The sequence below is a fragment of the Mixophyes fleayi genome, chromosome 1 (genome assembly GCF_038048845.1).
Source record: "Mixophyes fleayi isolate aMixFle1 chromosome 1, aMixFle1.hap1, whole genome shotgun sequence".
Lineage (NCBI taxonomy): Eukaryota > Metazoa > Chordata > Amphibia > Anura > Limnodynastidae > Mixophyes > Mixophyes fleayi.
The window spans coordinates 459782331-459810272 of record NC_134402.1 but is presented as its reverse complement, the minus strand read 5'-3'; the positions used below and the strand labels follow the sequence as shown (position 1 = coordinate 459810272).

The window sequence follows — 27942 nt, the reverse complement described above, 5'->3', positions numbered from 1 at the left end:
TAGAGATCATTCATTTTATTATGTGGTAACAGCTTGAAAAACAATTAACAAACCATAAAATATTTCACAACAATCACACAGGGTCCATTATCTCCTATAAATAAACCTCAGCACAGTTACAATGTGTCTCTCTCACAGATCCAGTGCAGGTCTGTGAAACAGTTCTCCAGGATCAGACGACGTCCTATCTTGACGCAAGTTCCACCACCGGTCCCTTCACTGACGGTTCTAAGAAAAAAATAATAATTAGGTGAGAGAAAGACCATGTTCATCTCATTCCCTGCAGGAAAATAACATGATGCATGGGTCAGTCAGAGATAATATCAGATCATGCTCTGCAGTTTTCCAGTATTTATTCAGAGGAGGCTGTTTCCAGATTAAGGGTCACTTGGCCTTGAGCTGAAAGTGATCAAGTCCTTTTGTGAACAGCTTTGTTCCATTAGAGGATATCTGACCAGCATCATATATTACCTTTAAAGTCAGGGTACTGGTAAAGCCACTTACATGTTATTTCTACAAACAGAAATGTGGTGATCTCTGATTACAGGTTTATCAGTATATTTACACACAGTGGTTACTTATTAATAGAGCTGAGTTACATAAAGGGGTCATACAGCTTATACCTGCTTGTGGATATACTGAGTGATACTGATACTTGTAAACACATATATGTAATAAAACTACATTTTTGGTTCATATGTACAGTCATGGCCAAAAGTTTTGACAAAGTCTGCTGCCTCAGTTATTATGATGGCAATTTGCATATACTCCATGAAGAGTGACCAGCTGAATTGCAATTAATTTCAAAGTCCCTCTTTGCCATGACAATGAACTTTATCCCCAAAACACAATTTCCACTTCTTTTTAGCCCTGTCACAAAAGGACCAGCTGACATCAGGTCAGTGAATCGCTGGTAAACACAGGTGAGAGTGTTCACGAGGACAAGGCTGGAGATCACTCTGCATGCTGATTGAGTTAGAATAACAGACTGGAAGCTTTAAAAGGAGGGCGGAGCTTGAAATCATTGTTATTCCTCTGTTTTCCATGGTTACCTGCAAGGAAATACGAGCTGTAATCATTGCTTTGCACAAAAAGTGCCACTCAAACAAGAATATTGCTGATAGTAAGATTGCACCTAAATAGACCATTTATCAGATCATCAAGAACTTCAAGGAGAGAGGTTCAATAGTTGTAAAGAAGGCTTCAGTGCACCCAAGAACATCCAGCAAGCGCCAGGACCATTTCCTAAAGTTGATTCAGCTATGGAATTGGGCCACCACCAATGCAGAGCTTGCTCAGGAATGGCAGCAGGCAGGTGTGAATGCATCTGTACGCACAGTGAGTCGAAGGATGGCCTGGTGTCAAGAAGGCCAGCAAAGAAGCCACTTCTCTCCAGGAAAAACATCAGGGACAGACTGATATTCTGCAAAAGGTACAGGGATAGGACTGCTGAGGACTGGGGTAAAGTCATTTTCTCTGATGAATCCCCTTTCAGATTGTTTGTGGCATCTGGATAAACGCTTGTCCAGAGAAGGAAAGGTGAGCGTTACCATCAGTCTTGTGTCATGCCAACAGTAAAGCATTCTGAGACCATTCATGTACGGGGTTGCTTCTCAGCCAAGGGAGTGGACTCACTCACAATTTTGCCTAAGAACACAGCCATGAATAAAGAATGGTAACAAAACATCCTCTAAGAGCAAATTCTCCCAACCATCCAAGAACAGTTTGGTGATGAACAATGCCTTTTCCAGCATGGTGGAGCACGTTGCCCTAAGGCAAAAGTGATAACTAAGTGGCTTGGGGATCAAAACATCAAAATTTTGGGTCCATGGCGAGGAAACTCCTCAGACCTTAATCCCATTGAGAACTTGTGGTCAATCCTCAAGATACGGGTGGACAAACAAAAACCCACAAATTCTGACAAACTCCAAGCATAGATTAGACAAGAATGAGCGACCATCAGTCAGTATGTGGCCCAGAAGTTGATTGACAGCTGCCAGGGCAAATAGCAGAGGTCATCAAAAAGAAGTGTCAACACTACAAATATTGACTCTTTGCATAAACTTAATGTAATTGTCAATAAAAGCCTTTGACACTTATGAAATGTTTGTAACCTTACTTCAGTATACCATAGCAACATCCGACAAAAAGGTCTAAAAACACTGAAGCAACAAACCTTGTGAAAACCAATACTTGTGTCATTCCCAAAACTTTTTGCCATGGCTGCACTAACAATAGATGGTTCTTTTGTTTTGTTCACTTGCTGGACTAATATATCACAATGCAGCCTTAATTCTGATATATTTGTTTTCAGAGCTTTTGTGTTGTCACTAAACTCAGAGACAGAAAAATATAAATTCTGCATAAATATATAAATATATAAATGGTAAATGGCTGATTAACAACTCATGGTGAAAGTCATACCCTCAGCTGAAAACCTTATTGTATATTAAATGTACAAAAGTTTAACAATCATTTCATTGTTAATTCAAAGTAAATTAAAGAAACAATATTTTTCCTGACAATTCAATTAAATGTAAATGTCTGGCCAAATGTGTTTTTTTTCTGCAAACAACATTTTTTTTTATATAGACCTTCTGTATTTAAATAAAGATCCTTTTTCAGAGATCCTTCAACAGAAATTACTACTAAACTACAGTAGCAAAATATTTTTATTGCACTGATCTCAAACAAAATTATCGCTTTTTGAATAATAATAAATAAATGAGTAGCCACAAATTGTCATGAAATAGTGTCCTCTTTTAGGTTAGGTACACAAAAGAGATTTCTCCGACCGATGTGTTATCTACAACGATTGTACCTACACTAAGGCATGGTTTAAACAATTTGTGGAAGACCAACCGCCTGGCCTGGGAATTTTCACAGCCATATCGTCATGATAAAAGATTTTGATTTCATACATATTGAAATTACATATATGGGCACCCTCCAGCGATATGCAGAAGAACATCTCCGGGAAAAAGCTCCCAAAAACTTTTAAAAGGAAATATGTCATCGCCATTCATTCTATAACACATCTGTGTGTACAGTGTACGTTCGTCCACAATTTGCTGCTATATCCATTTCTATGGATATTGTCGACAAATAAATGTATTAGATTACAAAATCATGGTTTCTTTGGTGCACTTGCAATAAATATATATATATATATATTTATTTACAATAAAGTCATAAGTATGAAATACAGCTATAGAATACATAGCTATGTGCTCTTGTTGTAGACTAGATGTACACAGGTGTTTATTTGTGGAAGAAGACATATCCAATACATATATTTAGTATTTCAAATGTATGTGCCTTTCTTGTTGACTGTACTGACAAAGGTGAATAATTAGGCAAGCGTATGCTGTACACACCAATACAATATACAGCTACTATTTCTTTCCCGTTAAAAGCAAATAATTGCCTTTTGACTGACGTGCGGACACCACACCACCTGGGAGAGGTAAAGACATCAGATATTTACTTACACACACCCTGAAAGGAGTCGCAGTTTTAAGATTTATCGACAATTGGTTGTGAATTCATATACACTACATGATCGGAAGGCGATTGAAGCGATATTATCAAACAGTGCGACTAACCAAATTAAAAGCTGATCGGCACATTGGGATGACTTACATTCATTGTGTAAGAATACACACTAGCGTGATATCTGAACAAAAAGTTGTATGTCGGCTGATTGCCCCGATGATTGGCTGGATAACCTACAGTGTGTACCCTGCCTAAATCACAGGATTTGTACAGGTGTCAGGTCAATGTAATCTGTACTACAACAGACGTGACAGTAACTGAGCAGTCAGACATCTCAGACCTCTCAAGGATCCCATGACAAATATGAAGAGATACTTTACAACATAAACAATCAATAATTAGATCCCTAAATTTGTACTACATAAGTAAGGAATAATAAATAAGATTCTTTTACATGCATCTATTCAATCAACTGAAAATAATGCCTATTAGTGACTGACATGTACATTTTCTGGATGCAAAATGTTTTTGAAGTTTCAAGGGGTCAAGTATCTCCTGAACTGCAGGGTTCCTGTATATTGGACATAGAGATGGTCACTGACCCCCGTGTTTTGGTTTTGGATTCGGTTTTGGATCTGGATTACCGTCGTGTTTTGGTTTTGGTTTTGGTTTTGCAAAACCGCCATTGCGTGTTTTGGTTTTGGTTTTGGTTTTGTTTGGTTTTGTTTTGCTATTTTTTGGGAAAATCCATGTTTTTGGGCCTAAATTAACCCAATTTAGTGCTCCAACTGTTTTAGAGACAAGTAATCTAATTGTTGAGGTAATAAATCATCCAAAAAAACAGTTTAATTCTTCGTTGGTAGGCCTATTCTACACACAAAACAGATTGTCTTCCTCTCCATCTATGCATATTGGCAATGCAGCCATCGTCTTTGAATGTATATTACACCCTACACTTATAGTTAAATATGTAAAGAAATGGAAAAAGCCAGTTTGGTTTCTGTCTCTCAAGGCCCCCCTCCACTTGTATAAAATACCAAAAAATTCAGCCATTATAGACTGTACAATATTAATTGACATGGAGAAAGCCAGTTTGGTTTCTGTCTCTCTAGGCCCCCCTCCACTTGTATAAAATACTAAAAAATTCAGCCATTATAGACTGTACAATATTAATTGACATGGAGAAAGACAGTTTGGGGTCACTCTGTCTCTCTAGGCCCCCCTCCACTTGTATAAAATACCAAAAAATTCAGCCATTATAGACTGTACAATATTAATTGACATGGAAAAAGCCAGTTTGGGGTCACTCTGTCTCTCAAGGCCCCCCTCCACTTGTATAAAATACCAAAAAATTCAGCCATTATAGACTGTACAATATTAATTGACATGGAGAAAGCCAGTTTGGTTTCTGTCTCTCTAGGCCCCCCTCCACTTGTATAAAATACTAAAAAATTCAGCCATTATAGACTGTACAATATTAATTGACATGGAGAAAGACAGTTTGGGGTCACTCTGTCTCTCAAGGCCCCCCTCCACTTGTATAAAATACCAAAAAATTCAGCCATTATAGACTGTACAATATTATGAAAAATGGACAAAGCCAGTTTAGGGTCACTCTGTCTATGACACCCTACCCTTAAGGATAAATTGCCCTAACAGCAGCCTTTCAAGATGGTATGTGATATGGAAATGCCACAAGTTTCTTTCCTCTTTGGGGGTAGATTGCTCCCTACACTTACATAGAAAGTTTTAAAAAGATGTTATCGTCATCATCTTCAGCTTCATCCTCACCCTCATCAGTGTGTACGTCATCATCACAGACTATCAATTCATCGCCGCTTGAATCCGCCATTAGAGAACAGTCAGTGCTTGGATGTCTTGGATGGTGAAGGCCTTCCTCGTGGAAGATGTAGTTCATTTTTATAAACATCATTTTCTCCACATTTTTGGGAAGTAACCTTCTACGGCGATCACTGACTAAGTTCCCTGCTGTGCTGAACACTCGTTCAGAGTACACACTGGAGGGTGGGCAGCTTAGGTATTGCAAAGCAAGTTTGTACATGGGTTTCCAAATGGCCTGCTTTTCTTCCCAGTAAGGAAAGGGACTGTCTGACATTTCCATATCAACTACCTCTTGAAAGTAATCCTCCACCATCCTTTGCATGTTTATACTCATATTGGATGGAGTTATGGGCAAAGTGACACATTTTTTTGAAAAATCCTTCAAACCAGCCCAGATGTTAAATTGTTCTGGTCTGCCCCCTGTGTCTTCCCTGCTTCTTTTTTGGAAATTTAATTTTTTACGGGCAACAGCTTGAGAAAGTGAAGGAGGACACGTCGTCAAGCTGAGGCCCAGTTCAGCGGCCAACTTGCTGAGCAATAGCTCCTTGCAAAAGTTCACATCTCGCTCATTTACAAGTAAAGACTCAATGTAGGTTTTAAACCTTGGATCAAGCACAGTGGCCAAAACGTACTGATCCGAGTTCAAGATCTTAATAACTCGAGGATCATTGTGAAGCGAATTAAGTACTTGATCGACAAGGCCAACATACTTTGCTGAATTGCTTGCTTTCAGCTCCTCCTTCATTTTCTCAAGCTGCTTTTCCAATAGTCTAATTAAAGGAATGACTTGGCTCAAACTAGCAGAGTCAGCACTGACCTCACATGTCACAACTTCAAATGGTTTCAGCACCTTGCACAGCACTGAAAGGATTCCCCACTGTGCAAGAGTGAAATACATCCCCCCTCCTTTCCCAATGTCATGACTTGTGCAATATGCTTGGATGGCTTTGCGCTGTTCCTCCATCCTCTGAAGCATGTACAGGGTGGAATTCCACCGAGTTACCACCTCTTGCTTAAGTTGGTGGCAGGGCAAGTTAAACTGCTCTTGGAGCTGCTGTAATCTCCTACATGCTGTGGCTGAATGCCTGAAATGGCCTGAAATTTTACGGGCCACCGAAAGCATCTCCTGCACCTCACGGTTATTTCGTAGGAAGCTCTGCACCACCAAGTTGATGGTGTGAGCAAAACAGGGAATATGTTGGAAATCACCCAGCTGTAATGCTCGCACTATATTGTTGGCGTTATCTGAAATGACATACCCTGGGGAGAGTCCGAGTGGTATAAGCCATGCATCAATCACATCTCTCAGTTTGCGTAACAAATTGTCAGCCGTATGCCTGTTAGTGAAGCCGGTGATACAAAGAGTGGCCTGCCTGTGACAAATGTTACGTAGTGGTGTACATGCTGCTGCTGTTCCTGCTGGTGAAGGTGAATGACCAACCCAGTGGGCTGTCACAGTCATATAGTCTTTGGTTTGGCCACTTCCACTTGTCCACATATCTGTGGTTAAGTGAACAGTGGGCAGAATGGCATTTTTCAGCGCAATCTCTACATTTTTACACACTTTTTGGTATAGTTGTGGAATAGCTTTACGGGAGAAATGGTGTCGCGATGGAATTCTGTAACGCGGACACAAAACCTCAATTAACTGTGAAAAACCAGCTGCGTTTATTGTGGAGATTGGACGCAGATCTAACACTAACATTGCAGCCATGGCGTCTGTGATTCGCTTGGCGACTGGGTGACTGCTGTCATATTTGCTTCCCCTCGCAAATGATTGTTTCACAGTTAATTGCTGAAATGTAGGACTGCTCATTTTATTCACCTGCCTCTGGGATGACGATTCACCCCCAGCAGCAGCAACAGCAGCAGCAGGACTAACGCTTTCTTCAGAGGAATCAATAATAGTGCCGGAGTCATCCAGCCTTAAGTGGGATGCCGGGCTAACTCCGAGCGCTACTGAGGATATTGATGAGGATGGTGTGGTGGGTGTATTTTGTAGCCGTCGGTATGTCGGTGAGCGGAGGGTCTTAGCTGATGAGGGAGTGCTTGTATTCTTTTGGGAAGAACTTTCAGCTTTTCCCAACACTTTGCCATGAACTCTCGTTAAATGGCGTAACATAGACGAGGTTCCAAGATGGTTAAGGTCCCTCCCTCGACTGACTGTGGCTTCACATACACTACAAATGGCTATACAATTGTTGTCTGGATTTGGGTAGAAATAATTCCACACATAAGAAGTGGATTTTTTTGTTTTATGCCCAGGCATGACAATGGCCTTTTTCTTGTCACGTGGCAGAACTGCTGGCACTGGTGCAGGACTTACACAAACAACCTCATCCTCATCAACATCCTCATTAGCGCCCTCGTCGCCTACACAAATCTCCCCCTCATCCTCTTCTAATTCCAAAGTGGCATCCTCAATTTGGGTATCACCGGCTACACTCGGGCTATTAAGGCACACATCAGCAGAATGCTCACGATTAGACATCCCACTGTTGGATGGACTCTCCACAGGGATTGTTGTCATTTGTGAATCAGAGCAAATATTCTCCTGTAATGCCTCACTGTTATCTTGCAGCTCGGCTTTGACGCGTAACAGTAGTTGTGCACCAATTGTAGGCTGGGTAACTTTTTGGGATCTGCCACTAATAGCCAAAGGTGAAGGCCTCATTCTCTCTTTGCCACTGCGTGTGTAGAATGGCATGCTTGCAATTTTTTTTTTATCGTCACTTAACTTTTGCTCAGTTACACTTCTTTTTCGCTTCAATACAGTAAATTTTTTTTTGGTTTTTGTTTTTTGCACTAATTTGAAAACACTCTGTTGTTTGACATCGCCTTGGCCAGATGACGTACTGGGAACACTAACATCAGGACTGGTGACAGAACCTGGTTGCTCATTTAGATCATATGTGGACTGCTTTGAATCCATTCTGAGCGCAAACCACTGGGGAGTGCTAAAAATTATTTAGTAGATACTGCTGACAGATATGACTTTTGACAGCCAGAAATATTAATGCACAATTAGGGAGGACACCCCAAAAACACTGAGGAGTGCTAAAAATTATTTAGTAGATACTGCTGACAGATATGACTTTTGACAGCCAGAAATATTAATGCACAATTAGGGAGGACACCCCAAAAACACTGAGGAGTGCTAAAAATTATTTAGTAGATACTGCTGACAGATATGACTTTTGACAGCCAGAAATATTAATGCACAATTAGGGAGGACACCCCAAAAACACTGAGGAGTGCTAAAAATTATTTAGTAGATACTGCTGACAGAAATGACTTTTGACAGCCAGAAATATTAATGCACAATTAGGGAGGACACCCCAAAAGCACTGAGGAGTGCTAAAAATTATTTAGTAGATTCTGCTGACAGTTATGACTTTTGACAGCCAGAAATATTAATGCACAATTAGGGAGGACACCCCAAAAGCACTGAGGAGTGCTAAAAATTATTTAGTAGATACTGCTGACAGAAATGACTTTTGACAGCCAGAAATATTAATGCACAATTAGGGAGGACACCCCAAAAACACTGAGGAGTGCTAAAAATTATTTAGTAGATACTGCTGACAGATATGACTTTTGACAGCCAGAAATATTAATGCACAATTAGGGAGGACACCCCAAAAACACTGAGGAGTGCTAAAAATTATTTAGTAGATTCTGCTGACAGTTATGACTTTTGACAGCCAGAAATATTAATGCACAATTAGGGAGGACACCCCAAAAGCACTGAGGAGTGCTAAAAATTATTTAGTAGATACTGCTGACAGATATGACTTTTGACAGCCAGAAATATTAATGCACAATTAGGGAGGACACCCCAAAAACACTGAGGAGTGCTAAAAATTATTTAGTAGATACTGCTGACAGATATGACTTTTGACAGCCAGAAATATTAATGCACAATTAGGGAGGACACCCCAAAAACACTGAGGAGTGCTAAAAATTATTTAGTAGATACTGCTGACAGATATGACTTTTGACAGCCAGAAATATTAATGCACAATTAGGGAGGACACCCCAAAAACACTGAGGAGTGCTAAAAATTATTTAGTAGATACTGCTGACAGATATGACTTTTGACAGCCAGAAATATTAATGCACAATTAGGGAGGACACCCCAAAAGCACTGAGGAGTGCTACAAATTATTTAGTAGATACTGCTGACAGATATGACTTTTGACAGCCAGAAATATTAATGCACAATTAGGGAGGACACCCCAAAAGCACTGAGGAGTGCTACAAATTATTTAGTAGATACTGCTGACAGATATGACTTTTGACAGCCAGAAATATTAATGCACAATTATGGGGGACACCCCAAAAGCGCTGGGGAGTGCCAAATATGAAGAAAAAATAATAAACCTCTATCCTCCTCTCTGCACTAGCGATTTTGGTTAGAGCAATTGCAAGAACAATATTGTATTCTCTGTCCCTGCTCTAATTAGCCTATGACTACACCCTGCTCTCTCCCTCTGTCAAATGGCGATGGATTGCTGTGGAGGCGTGTATTTATAAAGTTGAAGTATCGCGAGAACCGAGTCCCGAGATCCGACGACGTCACAATGACGTTCGGCCTCGATTTGGATTCGGAATGGGCGGGAGAGTACCGAGCTGCTCAGCTCGGTACTCGGATACCCAAAGTTCGGGTGGGTTCGGTTCTCGGAGAACCGGACCCGCCCATCTCTAATTGGACATCACTTTTGTGCTACTTTGTTCAGAAAGTAAATTGGGGGAACATTTAAATAGATACTACAAATACAGGAATACAAAGCACTCTATCTGTTTCAGGGTAAAAAGATCACAGCATCCCATGCATGTGTATAATATGATGATTTGTTGCCATATTATGACTTTTGTACCTTTACTTCAAGTATATTCAAATAATTTGTTTTTGGGAGCGTGAAAGAGAAGAGTACAGAACAAAGGTCAGGGATAGTAGGGAGGGAAGACAGGAGTTACTGTTCAGTTGAACAGAGTTACCAACAATAAGACTCCAGTCCTGTCCATTAAGCCTACAGCTGATAGTGATGAGATGTGGGACAGTGGTAGACTTCCTGTCTCAGTGCTGCCACCAGCAAGTCGGGAGGGCCCCCCCCTTTTTTACCCCCAGGGTTGGTGATTCACTTCAATAAAATGAAGCCAGCAGACACATAAGTTAGGAGTCATTCATCAGCTGGGGTGATTGAATAATTAAACATTTAATATAAAAGACTATATTAGATACTGGTCTTGATGGGCCTATTTGAGTATTGACGCCTCATGTTGCAGCTCCATCAGGATCATTAATAATAAGGTCCTAGGTGCATCTATTAGCGTCTGTGATCTCTGGATTTGGAGTGAATTGATTTTGTGAGGTGTCACATCTAGAGGTGATATAATCAGTGTTACTTACTCAGTGCTGCCGTCAGCCCATCGTCCTGTCCACGCTTTCCCGTGGTAATGGGTTCCTGCAGCAGTTAGTCCAATCCAGAATTCATATCCTGTGAAATTCACTAGTCTCTGTATTAATACACAATATAGATGATTATGTGTCGCTGGTATAATTAGTGATTCTGTTTTTATACTGTTCATATTAGTGACAGAAAGAAAACTTTCTGCTGGATGTTATTGACTCTCCCACATTCTCTTCAATATTCAGATAGCTGTGAGTATAATTAGTGGTCCTGTTTTATACTGTTCACAGGTTTACTAATTGTCACAAGTGCTCAACCTGTCTCGGATACAGCAATCTGATCAGTTGGCTGTGAATGGCATCACCTTAGTCACTTAGCAATGAATACCCCATTTATGCCACCACAAAGGATTTATTATGGTGTCCTTATGTTCACCAGAGCCACTTATTAATGTTTCACACGTAAATCATATACACATGTAGCATGAGCCTCCCTGGACTTCGTAAATTCACAAAGAATCACGGAGAATACACTAGATTAAATTTATTTGTGTGAGGGAACACAATTGAGGAAAATAGGAAATTTCAGTCTTGATAGACCCCCTCATGAAAATGCACACGTTTTTGTCTAAGTCAGAAGATTTTAAACTTTTTTGCCACAAAGCTCTCACCCACCAACTTTGGAGTTTAGCTGTCAATAAGGACAAATTGATCTCCCAAATGTCACAGGGCTTTCAAAGGGAGCTAGGGATGTCCTGAGATCGGGAATGTTCACAGGACTTTGAATTCTTACCTCTAATCTGCTTGAGTGGCTAGATGGTTAACAACTTAGGGGCTTTAAACTCCTCCAGGATCCTATCTCTCCCTGGTCTTGCTATTTTCAACAGACTAATGACACTTGCATAAGTTCAATCTCATGTCATCTAGCAAAGCACACGTTGAGATTGCATTACAAGGTTACATACAATATACATTGTCATACATGAATTCAACAGAAAATAACAATCAGTCATTACATACACTACATAATCGTCACACTAATAGTATCAGAAAGCAAACTGTGTAAATAGCTTCCTGTCTGACACTATGTACAAATCTGTGCAAGGAGCTGCTAGATGTTAATGACGCTCCCACATTGTCTCCAATATTGCCAGTAGTGACCATAACATTGAGAAGGGATCCAGGGTAGTGATGAGGTCTGCTACACACCAGCCTCTAGTGTTGTCACACACTAGGCTCTCAGGTCCTGTCACTTACCTCTCTGCTTTCTTTCTAAGCTATCCCTGCGGTCCTGAGGCTCTGTTGGTTTCAGATCTCTCTACAAAATGCTACCTAGCCTGTCTCCACTCCAGAGATCCCTCCAGAATCAGTGTATGGGCACTGCCATCTTTAATTCTGTCACATGATTTATTTTAGCAAATCAGAGGATAGCAGCCTCTACTCCAGGTTACCCTTCAAAACCAGTTCCTGGGAGCTGCCATTTTGGAACTAGTCACCTGATCCATCTCAGCAACTCAGAGTGTTGCTTCTACCCCATTGACCGCAGTCTCCAATCAGGAAACAACAACTAGTATAAAAGGACTTCCTGGAGACCTTACTTGTTGCCAGTGCAACGTTCTATCTTGAAACACCAACCTGGTTCCCAGCAGTCTGCAGTCTTTTCTATTGTTCCACCTCAGACAGTGCAGTCTCCATTCCGGTTCCTGCCTGGTCTTCTCTAATAGTCTATCAACACCTGTACCGATCCTTTCATTTACATGCAAAGGAAGATATTCAGGCCACCCAGCTTTATGTATCTAGTCACCAGCCTAACTCCAGAGACATCACCCAGTCTAGGTACAGATAGATCCTCAGGTGTGACATAATGGTTGGAGATCCTTTATAAACTAGACATCAGAAATTTGAGATCTGATATACAGTCACCTGCAAAGTTTGGAAGTCAACTATACACTAACCATGAGACATTGGAGGTCAAAATCTAGAAATCTGCTGTACTCAAGCCAACCAAGATTGTAGATCTGATATGCACTAGACACCAGAATTTGTACACTATTATACACTTAGTACCAGAGATGGTGGGCTGGCTAAGACAACCAGAAGTAACTGGAGATCTGCTTCACAGATTGACCAGAACTTGGAGATCTGGTACTCACTAATCAGCAGACTACTGTATATTTATTTTATATTAGCCACCAGCTTTGAATCCAAACTGTTAAAGGATAATAATCTTCAGTCAGTCATCACTAATATAAATGCATAAAGCAATTAGATATTTACATTGGGAAGGACTTGCATTTCTGAGATCACATGAACTTGTTTTGGCACATTGTCACAAAGCGTTAAACATATCACACATAGACAGCAAAAGCAATCAAACAATAAATAGTAAGCAAAAGCAGTTACACACAATGATCAGCTCTTATATATAAATCAGATACACAAGACAGAGCAGTGGTGAACTAGACGCTATTTGTGGTAATATATCATCCATATTGAACTGTTATATATATGTACTATATTTACTGTTGTATAGTGAGTAAAATATATTGTTTTATATAGATAAAGAGAGTACCATGGATACTATAAGATTACTGCTATGATATTGCTGTACCCCAAACTGGAAATTGTTTAGGACAGATAACATGTTTGTCACAAGGCCTTGAAGAAATACAAATAACTACAGCAAACCTATTATAATTATAATACAGATCTATTTGTACTACATGATTAATCCACAGCTGGCCCAATAATAACAGGTCTTACAGAGCCCCCATTGCTCTATCAAACATTATTAGTCTTGGGAGTTTTGCTCTAAATATTCATGTTTAAATGTTTGCCATAATTTGTGTAGCTGCCCCTACTCAGTTAGCTACAACTCTCTTCATTGTTGCAGTGAGGCGTCCTAACAGCACATATGTAAAACAATATGCCCAGAAGTCTGTGCTCCAGATATAGAGACTTATTTGAATAATTTTCCTCAATAAACCCAGACTACAACTATATCATGCAGATACTTTGCTAAGTTTGGTTCCTTATTTATGTACAATAAACCCAACAGATTTCACAAAGTGCGATGTGTAGACAGTCACATAGGAGGTCTCTGCCCCCCCCCCTAATGTCTGACTGGAGCGCCCTGTGACCCTGATACTGACCAGTATTCCTCCCTCCTTCACCGTTGCCAGCCGGGAGCCGCTCTCTGTGCAGTTTCTCTCACTCTCATCGTAGGACTTTTTGTTTTCAGAAAATAAATAACATTTGTTATCAATAAGGATCCAGTGAGCTGGACACGTGGGACACAGGCCTGTAAGATAGTATGTAGGAGACTAAATCACTGCAGAGATATGTTCAGCTATAGTGTAAGACACATAAATATAGAACTGACATCAGACTGACAGATTAAAATGTGTTATTCTGAGAAGATCTCCCCTATGGCAAATTCATTGAAGATAAAGAATATTACTTGAATTTGGCAGAGGACTTGTAGCTCTCCTCCAAGAACAAATGTTTAAATTTTCTTTATTTGGTTCGAAAATTTATCAAAGAAACTTTATTTTGCAACATCTTCCATAAAATGGGCTGAAGTCCCATTGGAAGGCCCATCTCCTGGAAGACAATGCTGCTGGACCTGTTTCCTAGATAACAATTAGATTGTAAGCTCTACAGGGAATGAAGCTTTTCTCAATTTAATGTTGTATGAGTACACCATCACCTACAAAGCTCTCTCACACTCAACTGTCCTTTATATCTCTAACCTCCTCTCCACACACTCCCTCCCGCTCCTTGCGCTTGGCCAATGACCCCCACCTCTCCTCCACTCTGATCACCTCATCCCACTCCAGAATTAAAGATTTCTCCTGTGCTGCACCTCTTCACTGGAACAACCTCCCTCGCTCCATCCGTCTTTCCCCTAACCTGTGTTCCTTCAAACAGGCACTTAAAACTCACCTGTTCCTTAAAGCCTACCAGCCATCCACCTAACCTTATCTCCTCCGCTCATTAGCTCCTCTCTCCTCCCGGCCCCTCTCTTCACTCCTCCTGCGCTTTATCCCCTTAACTGACTCCCTTCTGTGCTTGATAATATTATTTTAAAGTAAGGGTATTGGGGCTATAATCTGAGGATTGCCTCAGTATAACTGGTCTCACTCGAACAATAGATGAATTTCTCAAAAAATGAATTCCCAGCTCAACACTTGATGATTTACCCAGCAATTATATATTTCTTCTGCTGGATGTTGCCCCCTATAGACAATATGTCCATCGGTACCGACTGAATTTTTCTTCCCACTTTCTCAAGCAAATTAAACTGTTAAAAGTTTATATTATCTGATTTTAGTGTTTCTTATTATCTCCTTTATTTATGTATATGTAGATAAATCATAAGTATATACTGGGCCTTATGTACAGTTGGACACAAGTCCATTTTATTTGAGTAAAATATGAATTTCTGCTGAGCAATATCTGTTTTTTGAATGATCCCAACTCTACATGGGCCAATGTGTGAATATCTCTGGCTGATTAATATTATTAATGATGTCTATGGAGCGCGGACTCTTCCCCAGCTCTGTATAATACAGTTTATTTATCATCCAGAAATACATGGAGAAAATTACTGTCAGGAGAGGAACATGGGTCACTTCAGTACATAGCTCTTATCATGTACATGTTACACGGCTGCACACACACAAACACGTTACCTGGGAAGCATGATGTTTCTGATTCATTATTGCTTCTGTTTCCATTGCTCCCTGTATTCACCTCGCTTCTGTCTGGACATAGAGACAGGGTCAGTATAGGGAAGTATTCCCACTAATATAGATCATTAACATAAGTATGATGGTTTCAGAGATGTATCATACAGACTATGTACCCGGTCTGTTACTTATCAACATTATTAACACATCATTCATTCATATAAGTAATTGTTATTATCACTTTATATTTATGCATATTTTACAATTAGTTCAGTTATTTTTGATATTGTGTATATTTTGATATAGGAGATCTTTATTTATGAGACTAGGGGAGAAAATTCATTTTTTTTTCTGTTTTAACCTTTCAGAAGGAAATACCTTATTTCTGATGTATATATCTGATACAATGAGCCTTTGTTTAGAAAGTCTTTTGTGTATTGTGATGTGGGGAAATTACTTTTTTGGGGTTTGTACCTTTCTTTGGGAATGTGTATTCTGTGACTGTCTGAAGAAAGTATTCATGTCAATTAGACCGTTTGACTTGCTAGTAGATCTCCTGCCTCTGAAATAAGATGCAGGGAATCACAGCAAGTTTTCTAAGATATCACAGCTAAGTGTAAATATTTTTTATCTTTGCAATGCATGTAAATCTATGTTTTGGTAAACAGGTTACATCCTGATTCTAAAAATAGCCTGTGTCCAAATCATTATAAAAAGCACTGTCTTGTACACTGAAATGTATCATTCTGATGTTCCATCTTACCTGATCACCTAGTACCTTCAACCAGTGTGAGAGCAAATAAACATCACTTGCTTCAAAAAAAATAAGTTTGAAGCAAGTAATGTTTATTTGCTCTCACACTGGTTGAAGGTACCAGGTGATCAAGTAAGATGGAACATCAGAATGATACATTTCAGTGTACAAGACAGTGCTTTTTATACTGTTTGGACTTAGGCTATTTTTAGAATCAGGATGTAACCTGTTTACCAAAACATAGATTTACATGCATTGCAAAGCTAACAATATTTACACTTTACACTTAGCTGTGATATCTTAGAAAACCTGCTGTGATTCCCTGCATCTTATTTTAGAGGCAGGAGATCTACTAGCAAGTCAAAAGGTCTAATTGACATGAATACTTTCTTCAGACAGTCAGACAGTCGCAGAATACACATTCCCAAAGAAAGGTACAAACCCAAACAAGCCATTTCCCCACATCACAAAATGCTTTCTAAACAAGGGCTCGTTGTATCAGATATATACATCAGAAATAAGGCATTTCCTTGACAAGTTTAACACAGAAAAAAACAAATTTTCTCCCCTGGTCTCAAAAATAAAGATTTCCTGTATCAAAATATACACAATATAAAAAAAAGTGCATTGGCAATTATATAAATAAGCATCCTGAGCTATTTCCTTTAAATAAATTTATACCATAAGTTATTTATAAGTGATTCAGTCACACTCCCCATCTATACACATCCCACAGGCAGCACTATGTACTGTCTCCCATCTATACACATCCCACAGGCAGCACTATGTACTGTCCACCCCATCTATACACATCCCACAGGCAGCACTATGTACTGTCTCCCCATCTATACACATCCCACAGGCAGCACTATGTACTGTCTCCCATCTATACACATCCCACAGGCAGCACTATGTACTGTCTCCCCATCTATACACATCCCACAGGCAGCACTATGTACTGTCTCCCCATCTATACACATCCCACAGGCAGCACTATGTACTGTCTCCCCATCTATACACATCCCACAGGCAGCACTATGTACTGTCTCCCATCTATACACAACCCACAGGCAGCACTATGTACTCTCTCCCCATCTATACACATCCCACAGGCAGCACTATGTACTGTCTCCCATCTATACACAACCCACAGGCAGCACTATGTACTCTCTCCCCATCTATACACATCCCACAGACAGCACTATGTACTGTCTCCCCATCTATACACATTCCACAGGCAGCACTATGTACTGTCTCCCCTCTATACACATCCCACAGGCAGCACTATGTACTGTCTCCCCTCTATACACATCCCACAGGCAGCACTATGTACTGTCTCCCCATCTATACACATCCCACAGACAGCACTATGTACTGTCTCCCCTCTATTCACATCCCACAGGCAGCACTATGTACTGTCTCCCATCTATACACATCCCACAGAGAGCACTATGTACTGTCTCCCCATCTATACACATCGCACAGGCAGCACTATGTACTGTCTCCCATCTATACACATCACACAGGCAGCACTATGCACTGTCTCCCCATCTATACACATCCCACAGGCAGCACTATGTACTGTCTCCCATCTATACACATCCCACAGGCAGCACTATGTACTGTCTCCCATCTATACACATCCCACAGACAGCACTATGTACTGTCTCCCATCTATACACATCCCACAGGCAGCACTATGTACTGTCTCCCATCTATACACATCCCACAGACAGCACTATGTACTGTCTCCCATCTATACACATCCCACAGGCAGCACTATGTACTGTCTCCCATCTATACACATCCCACAGGCAGCACTATGTACTGTCTCCCCATCTATACACATCCCACAGGCAGCACTATGTACTGTCTCCCCATCTATACACATCCCACAGGCAGCACTATGCACTGTCTCCCCATCTATACACATCCCACAGGCAGCACTATGCACTGTCTCCCCATCTATACACATCCCACAGGCAGCACTATGTACTGTCTCCCATCTATACACATCCCACAGGCAGCACTATGTACTGTCTCCCCATCTATACACATCCCACAGGCAGCACTATGTACTGTCTCCCCATCTATACACATCCCACAGGCAGCACTATGTACTGTCTCCCCATCTATACACATCCCACAGGCAGCACTATGTACTGTCTCCCCATCTATACACATCCCAAAGGCAGCACTATGTACTGTCTCCCCATCTATACACATCCCACAGGCAGCACTATGTACTGTCTCCCATCTATACACATCCCACAGGCAGCACTATGTACTGTCTCCCATCTATACACATCCCACAGGCAGCACTATGTACTGTCTCCCCATCTATACACATCCCACAGGCAGCACTGTGTACAGTCTCCCCATCTATACACATCCCACAGGCAGCACTATGTACTGTCTCCCCATCTATACACATCCCACAGGCAGCACTATGTACTGTCTCCCCATCTATACACATCCCACAGGCAGCACTATGCACTGTCTCCCCATCTATACACATCCCACAGGCAGCACTATGTACTGTCTCCCCATCTATACACATCCCACAGGCAGCACTATGTACTGTCTCCCCGTCTATACACATCCCACAGGCAGCACTATGTACTGTCTCCCATCTATACACATTCCACAGGCAGCACTATGTACTGTCTCCCCATCTATACATATCCCACAGGCAGCACTATGTACTGTCTCCCCATCTATACACATCCCACAGACAGCACTATATACTGTCTCCCATCTATACACATCCCACAGGCAGCACTATGTACTGTCTCCCCATCTATACACATCCCACTGTCAGCACTGTGTACAGTCTCCCCATCTATACACATCCCACAGGCAGCACTATGTACTGTCTCCCATCTCTATACACATCCCACAGGCAGCACTATGTACTGTCTCTCCACACTGGAGCACCAGTGGTCTAAACCTACTCACCACAATAATCATACTCTGATCCTTGTCTTTTTACTACCCCCACTCACCTGTCTGTGTCCTTCTCCAATACACAATAATCCTAATCCAATCCTTATCCATGTAGCACTCCCTCACCTGTCTGTGTGTTGTCACATTCCCTCTCTAACCTGTATTGACCCCTGATTACATTCTCACCTGTCACTTCTCGTCCTCACTGACTATACGTCACCTAACATGACTCCTATCCTGATACCAAGACCCTAACCATAAATACATTAATACAATTACTCTCAGGATCTTACAATCTAGAGTGAAAATCATTTCTATGTTATATGACTGACAGACACATTACCTGAGGAACAGGACATTTCTGATCCATTACTAGGTGTATTCAGCTCTCTTCTGCCTGGACATTGAAACAGGGTCAGTAATCAAAATTTTATCCCACTCATATTATTATTATATTTTATTTATTAGATGCCACATAAGCTCTGCAGTACAATACATTACACTTACAGTAGTAAACAATAAATAGACAACAGCGATCCACAACACATTAAATGATACATGAAAAACAAAATAATACAAAGACCAGACATCTACTGATTTAGCAAATAATACACTTGATAATTTGAAATAGAGTTGGAAATTATTGGAGTTGTAGGGGGAGACCGTTGGTTGAGAGCTTTATAGGTGATGCTGAGAAATGTAAATTTAATTCTGTAGTCCATGGAGAGGACATGTAGCGACTTTCTGAGAGGAACAGCAGAGATACAGCAGCTGGAGAGAGAAATAAGGTGGGCAGCAGCATTTTGGAAAGGCTTAAGAGGGGCAAGGCAGAAGGCTACAGTAATCAAGGCAAAAGATTACAAGGGAGTAAATAAGAGTTTTGGTGATATCTGTGGCGAGAAAAGGCCGTAACCTAGATATATTCTGGAGGTGGAGATGGCATTGACGGAAGGGAAGAGATACCATGACAGATAGACTCAATTTTGGAGGTGAAGTGGGTAGCAAAGTCGAGAGCATAGAGAAAGGAGTGGAGTGGGATGTGATAAGAGGGAGTTGAAGACAGGGTGGGCAAATTTTAGCCCAGGGGGCAAGACCCGACTCAGCAGCCTATTAGGAACATTTTAAAGGAAAAAAATTGCTGGTGGTCCAGTAACCCAGCCCAAGGTAGCCCACTATGGCACCGGCCCGGGGGATAGATGCCTCACTGCCCCCCAGCCCAGCCTGAGTGCTAAAGGACTGGGAGAAAATGAAAGTCTTGAAGTGGGACTGATTAGAGAGAAATATGGCAGAACTGTAAGAGGAGACAATGAATTGAATTGAAGAAAGTCAGCATGAGGGTGTGACTTCCTCCAGAAGTTTTGAGGCAGCGGAGTCAGAGGGATTATAGATAGGGATGTTAAAGCACTGCAAGATGAGAGACCGAAGGCGGAGAGAAAGTGCAGGAGCCTTGTGGTAAAGTGATCATGGAATTGAGTCAAAGGAGGTAGGCTGGGTGGAAGAGAAGAGAGAAGAGAGAATAGTGGTAGAGGTTGGGCAAGCTTTAGTGATGGTTGAAGGGGCTAGAAATAAGAGATCATGGATGGAGTCCAGTTTGTTACATAGTGACCTGGCAGAGAGCACAGGATAGATGGACAAAGGTTTGCAATGGTGGCTTTGAATGAGACGGGCGATGAGAAGAGCTGGGGAAAGACATGGGAAACAGAACTAGGCAGAGGCCCCACAGCAGACAGGAGAAAGGGGGAAAAGGGAAATGTGGGAGTGAGAGAAATGGATATGTGTCTGGTCTAGGAGGGGTATAAATGAAAGGAGAAGGAGCGAGGAGGAGAAATCGATATTGGGGTGGGTAGAATGGGAAGGGGAGAGGGAAGAACAGAGGGTAGTAGAGAGAATTGGAGTGCAGAGGGACTACCAGGGGAGGGGATGAGGTGGGGAGAGAGAAGAAGATGAGAAATGTGACAGTGAGAAAAAGTGGGGGCAAAGTAGCAGAGAATATTACAGTGGGAGGACTAAGGGAAGGTGGAGGTGTGGAAAAGTAAGTGGGAGAAAGGATGATTAGGGCAGAGAGGAGAATAGAGGGGGAGATGGTATGCAATAGAAAGCAAAATCAATTTCACTTACACTAGTGATCGGTGATGGTTTTACATTTGTACAAGAGGACAGTGCTGCATCTTGCCCCCCCTCCCAGGGTGCATGCACATTCTAGGGTGGTTTCCATGTGGACCTAACCCTAACATGCTCCTCCTATAGTATTGGAACCTCATTACAAAGCTCCAAATGGACTTTATGCCTAAATGCACAGGATTAATGCAACACGTCGGCTTTTGCAGAGAAGTAATCATTTGCGGCCAATAGAAGGAGTTGGACGGAGGAAGTGCGTTCCTCAATAATGGCCTATTTCATTAATGGACGTGTACTGAGCGCAATGTGCTCTTGTTTTAAAATGCACAGAAATCAGATATACGTTTGGCCAAATTCAGCAAGGATCGGATGGGAAGATACATGTGATGTAGAATACAGGTGTGGGTTTGCTGTGCTCCACTAGTTGGGACACTGTGGGATACGTCCAATAATATGAGGAATATAAACTCACAGAAAAAAATGAATGTCACCGTATCAAAAAAATTTCCCCATGAAATGCATTCATTAGGATGTAATTAATGTCTACTGTACATAAAATACATTCTGACAGCTACTCCCGATTGCAAACACATATTCTGACTGCATACTCAGCCATCATAACTTGTAATCCACACTTAGACTAGACCTGTTAGTGGAGCAAGAGATGCGACTGAAAAGCTCGTACCTGCCCAGAGTTTGAATCGGACTTTGTTTCCAGCACTCCAGATTATCACACAGTTACTGTACATTGACAATATGCAGCCACCCATTCCCCAGCCTGCTCCCTCCCCGAAATCAAAGTCTGTAGCAAGTGTCCTTTACATTTAAAGGTAAATCAGGCGCTGCTGCATTTCGTGCAGTATGTTCCAGTTCTGGACATGAGCAGATACAAGTGCTTCGTATCGGGGTCTTAGCCCTGTTTACACCATTCGGCGGTACCATATCACCGTACTTCTTCCTCCTGGTTGTATGCAGCATGTTATTCTGGGACAAGCGTGACTTCTGTCTGCAACACTGGAGGCTGCCATTTTGGGTAAGACATTTGCTAGCTTCCTGCTGAGTCTGAACACCTGATCCCATTTCCCAATTGGCTTCCTCTGCAGACTATAAGAGTCCCCTCCTACACTCAGCAAGTTGCCAGTGCAACAATTTCTAATTCCTGGTTCCAGATCTACAAGTTGCTGTTTTGGCTGCTCCAGAATATCTGCTGAATACAGAGCTCTACCCTTCGTGTGTATTCAGCCTCATCCTGATTACTGCTTCTCCTCCCGCTGTGTACAGATCTTCATCTTTACCTCTGAGTGTATTCAGCGTCATCCTGCTGTTATGTTATGGACATCTCTCAGTTAGTTGAACTTCTTCTGCTGCCTTTAAACATTAACCATTTGTGTGAATTTAACTTCATCTGTTATCTGAATAGCAACTATTAACCAATTGTGAGAATTCAGCTTCATTCTACTGCTGAAATAAATACCTTGATTTGTAATTCCTCGTGGGAATTCACCTTCTTCGTACCTGCAAGCAAGCTCTATGAGTAAGACATTCATCCAGCCCGCTAGTTTCCACTACACCCCTGCCACATCTAGTTCCTGGGATCTCGAGACGGATCCCAAAAACTCTATTGCCGTGACACTCCGATGTGATGGACCTTGTGGATTATTGCAGAAACAAGATGAAGGAGCGGAGAGAGAACATTTTAAAGGCATTGCTGTATGACTCCACTCTGAAGAACACTAGAGTTTGGTACCAGTCTGAGTTGGTGGAGATTAGAGACCCCATGTAGGACCGTCCTGATGTTTCCTCAATCTCATGATTTATGAAGCTAAACTGACCTGTGTTATTGGAGAGAAAACTGAAAAGTTTTATTTAGTGATACAGGTGATGATGTGCACTGGTCAGATCTGGTTTCTCTGCTGATAAACAAGTCTTTGGGGAATATTTATTATCTAACACTTTTTTGCCACAATCCTTTTCATTTCTAATCGCAATGATAAGGAATGAAAGATTGTAAACATTTATTAAAACTGTTCTGCTGGAATAGCAGTCACAATAACTGTCTGTTCCAGCAAACACACATCTTAAGTATGTCCTATCTCTTTCTATGGTGACTATCGTAAAGTGGCCACTGGAGGGGAGAGCAGGTAAGATGCAGTGAGGGATCCGAAGATCCCTCTACCGCAATGTTCTCCCCAAAGACTTCAATGGCTAACACCATCGTCATCGGGCACAAGTTCCGAAAATCTTTGTTTCTCAGAACTCATTAAATGATTCAAAACGGGGACTGCTTTTCCATTCGAAGACACTGGACAGCAGCAGATATCTCCAATATCTGCTGGGATGCCCTAATAAATAAATTTAAACAATCCTTAAATATGTGCCTATCGGTAGTTTTCAGGGGCTTTTAATGCAAAATAGGATTGATAAATAACTCTGCGCACCATGATTGCATCGTTAATGGGTTTGTCTGCTACACAAAGTAATGCATTATTAAGGAGAATTTATTTTTAAGTTATTTAGTATATCGCAGTCATTGCACAAATGGGCAGACTAGATGGACAGAGCAGTTCTTATATGTAGTCAAATTCTATGTTTCTATGTTTCATTGTGCTCCAACTTACATAGAGCCCATTATCGGAAACATTGTAAGACACCAACGTTCTGTATAACAGATCCCAAATGTGTACAATGAGGCTTATTTATTAAAGTGTTACTGTATATTGTTACTGCTTATTTTACATCAGTTTTCTTATTATTTTGTATTTTATCACACGCATTTGCATTTTTTCACATATGATTTGCTTCTATTGAAATGAAATCCATTTTCTTCACTGAATTTTATAATTAAAAGGATCATCATTTAAACCACAATTTAGAACATTTCTTAGCCCCTCTGCGCCCATACATCATGAAGTGCTGAGTACTCACAGGTCGCTCTCAGGTAGACGGTGGATATGAGCAGAGTCAGACAGGCTGCGATAAGGGTGGGGACCAGTAACAGATACGACCTCCTATCTGGAGCAATAAAAGGTCCAGTTATTGTCATGTACAACAGAGGATGTGATTCTTCTCTAGAACACACAAAGCTCATTAAAACAGAAACACAGACACTGAAATCATAGAAAACATTGGAATATGGAAAGGAAATTCCCTTTTATATGTTGTTTATGAAGAAAATATATATATATATTTTTTTTTAGAATATTCAGCTATCCGGCAAAACTGGTCCAGAGGGCTAAGGGTTAACTTACAGCTTTGCCGGCTCAGTCTCATTACCAAATATGTAATAAAAGATAAATAAATAAATAATGGTTAAAAAAAGATTAAGTTTATTTAACAAAAAAAATTAAAAATTAAAACTATCATTCACTAAAAAATGCCTTATTCACATATTAATATCAGTTAAAGTAACACAAGTCTCAGCCAGAGGCCGTCTAGCTTTCTAGATTTAAAGGGAAGAGAGAGAGAGTGTGGAGCAAGCAACCAATCAGATAAGGCTTGCCATGCCAGCAGCTTCTGATTGGATTTTCACATATTGATCCCTACAGGTTATTTGAGGTCATTCATTTGAAGCTCCATTCGTGTTTTTCTTCTATTAGGGTTTTGTAAGCTTTCATTTTGTATTGCTTCACGGTAGAAGATTTCCAATGTATTTATGAGTGTAATAAAGTGAATACAAGGAATGTTGTTGTGCTTTATTTCAATAAAAATGTTTTCAAAAATGTGCTTGTGGTTTTTTTTATGGTTATCTTTTTAGCACTGTGTCCTGAACATGCAGTTCCTTTGTTCCACCAGTGGGGCTGCTCTTCTTATCTTTGTGCTCCTCACCTGTGGACTTACCAGTCACTACAATGGCTCCCCGTGGTCTACAGAAAATAATTTAATCTTCTCACTGACAAAGCTCTCAACCAACCCCCCCAACTATAACCACATCTCTACCGACACTTCTTCACACCTCCTCGGTCTACTAATGTCACCACCTCCCTACAGTACTGATAACTGGTTAAGACTTCACCCAGACTGCTCTCCGTGTCCTATCAGATTAGCCTCTACTCTAAGAGGATTCAAGTGTACCCATATAAATAATTTCTTTATTCAAGCCTATCTGTTCTCCTCCTAACTCCTTGGACTTGGCTATCAACTCTACTCCCCAAATCCCCCTCCTCCCTCTGTAACACCCTATTTGCTGGGTCGGACTGGCTCACCGGGCTATCTCCCAGGAAGGCCTCAACGTCACCACGCCCGACGTTCAGTGAGGAGCGCCGCAGAGAGGAGTCGACAAGAAGACAGAAGAAGAGAAGAAAGATGCCGATAGAAAAGGTAAGTGAAGTAACGGGAGAGAGGGGGAGCACAGACAGCATGGCAGAGTGTGAAGGGGGCCAAAGCAGTATGGCAGAGTGTGAAGGGGGGCCAAAGCAGCATGGCAGGGTGTGAAGGGGGCCAAAGCAGTATGGCAGAGTGTGAAGGGGGGCCAAAGCAGTATGGCAGAGTGTGAAGGGGGGCCAAAGCAGCATGGCAGGGTGTGAAGAGGAGCAAAGGCAGCATGGCAGAGAGTGAAGGGGGTGCAGAGACAGCATGGCAGAGTATAAAGGGGGGCAAAAGCAGGATGGCACAGGGTGATGAAGGAGGGCCAGGAGAAGGGGGAGCAAAAGCAGCATGGAGGGCGCAGTGTGATCATAAGGAGGCACAGCATGGTGATGAAGGGGCACAGTAATGTGTGTGTGATGGCACAGTGGGCTTGTGGCAATGTAATATGTGTGGTAGGTGGTGGCTAAATAATGGGTGCTGTTTTTATTGTAGGGTGAAAATGGGGTAATTTAATTTTATAGTGGGGACTATTAGTTTAAGATGGGGTGGTTTGAGAGCTATTAATTGAATGTGGGCCGAGTTTGAGGAGAATGAGGTCTATTTATTAAATGTGAATATGAATTGTTTAATGGCAGTGACGGTTGCAGGAAATAGGTATATTTATTATACGTAAATGCGATTAATTTATTGTAGGGGCTCTCTGGAGGAAGGGAAATAGGTTTATTAATTGGGAACTCTATTACTTTAATGTTGGGGCTGGAGGAAGGGCTAAGTAATAATTGTGGGTCCTATTAATTTAACGCCGGGACTGGTTGGAATTTTCTAAATGTACCCATTATTTTTTCCAAATAGGGCTCCCAACATTCCAGGACCCAGACAAGCCGTAACTAAAGAAACCAGCAGCCACAGGTAGTGAAAGTGACAAGAACAGGTAGGTCAGTCTGTCAAATGGTCTGAGTCTAGTGCAGGCTTGGCTAACCTGTGGCACTCCAGGTGTTGTGAAACTACAAGTCCCAGCATAACCTTTCAGCAATAAGCTGCTATATATTGGCAAAGCATGCTGGGGCTTGTAGTTTCACAACACCTGGAGTGCCACAGGTTAGCCAAGCCTGGTCTAGTGGGACAAATCTCGATTTTTGGTGACTTTTCTACCAATCAAGGGCAGGTCAAGACTGTGTACTCTGTGTACTCTTTATATACACACTGCATTCTTTATATACTACACTATGGTGCTAGCTGTCCTTCATGGGCTGACCACTCCTCCTCTAGAGTCTGACCTCGCCTCTATGGTAGCTGGCCACACCCCCTCTGGTGGGCCCCTAGTGTTGCAGTCCCCCCCAGTCCGACACTGACTATTTGTGTCTTCCCCTTCCCTTTAGAGAGTTTTCTTTTTGTAATTCATTAATTAGTAGATATCTGTAATTTATATTGTTTTTTCATATATAAATATATTATGTGATGAGTTATAGATTGTTGCTGTTGGTGTATTGTGTGCTACTGTAAATTTATCTACGGCGATGTAGAACTTTCCTGGCGCCCTATAAATAAAAGAATAATAATAACGTTTCATGGAAAACGAATAAAATTCTTTGTATTTCAGTATCATCTCTATGTCCAAATGTCTCTGTTCTCTCCAGGGGTAAATGTATGAACCTCCGGATTCTTCAACTCCGGCGAGTTCAGCGTCTTCAGCGCTTAAATATAAAGCGGCGCTGCCTTGTAAAGGGAAGTTTCCCTTTACAAGGCAGCGCCGCTTTAAATTTAAGCGCTGAAGACGCTGAACTCGCCGGGGTTGAAGAATCCAGAGTTTCATACATTTACCCCCAGATCTCTAACCATCCCTATCTGCTGCATTACTGAACATATATATCTGTCATATCATCAATGCCGTCTTGTCACCTCATAGTCAGCCAGTCAAAAAGTAACCAATTAATATTCATACCAAACAAAAGAAGCTGCAACCTGACATATCTATCTCTGTAGCATGACAATAAATGCGACCCCTCAAGCTTGTCAGTGGTTTAGTACAGTTATTCTTTGCCCCATAACATTTGTTGCTTTTATGTTTGCTCTGTTCTCTCTGTACTTATGAAGCTGCCTCATCCTGTCCTATGATTCCTTAGAGGAGTCGGTGAATAAACAATCATTTTACACAGATAATAATGAAATGTATATATTACTTCTCACCTGTTTGAGCTACGCAGCTGGGAGTGTCTGGTTTCTCAGCTTTCCTGGTGAAATTTATTTTGGCAGTTGCATTGTCAGCCATGGTTTATCCTTCTCTGTGCTCTACTGAGATCTGTCTGTGGTGGAAGTGAGACACTAATATAGGAACTGTTACTCAGGTAATAGAGCTACATGTATACATCTGTTCCGTG

The 27942-nt window shown here is 41.3% G+C and overlaps 1 protein-coding gene across 1 annotated transcript; it reads right to left on the bottom strand.

Moving 5' to 3' along the window:
• Positions 1 to 27942, bottom strand: LOC142102660 (C-type lectin domain family 2 member L-like). The gene is made up of 7 exons (XM_075187352.1): positions 27752 to 27942; positions 24185 to 24271; positions 19485 to 19538; positions 15445 to 15516; positions 13903 to 14051; positions 10751 to 10857; positions 1 to 228 (listed from the first exon to the last, which is right to left on the bottom strand). Exons 1-7 carry the CDS (start codon positions 27831 to 27833, stop codon positions 117 to 119), a joined length of 663 nt encoding a protein of 220 aa, XP_075043453.1. The 5' UTR covers positions 27834 to 27942; the 3' UTR covers positions 1 to 116.

Coding starts and splice junctions, on each gene's coding strand:
- LOC142102660 (XM_075187352.1), bottom strand. CDS start 27,833: ATGGCTGACAATGCAACTGCCAAAATAAATTTCACCAGGAAAGCTGAG. Junction 14,052..15,444: donor AGAAACATCATGCTTCCCAG/GTAACGTGTTTG, acceptor ACTATCTTACAG/GCCTGTGTCCCACGTGTCCA. Junction 10,858..13,902: donor TGAAGGAGGGAGGAATACTG/GTCAGTATCAGG, acceptor GTATTAATACAG/AGACTAGTGAATTTCACAGG.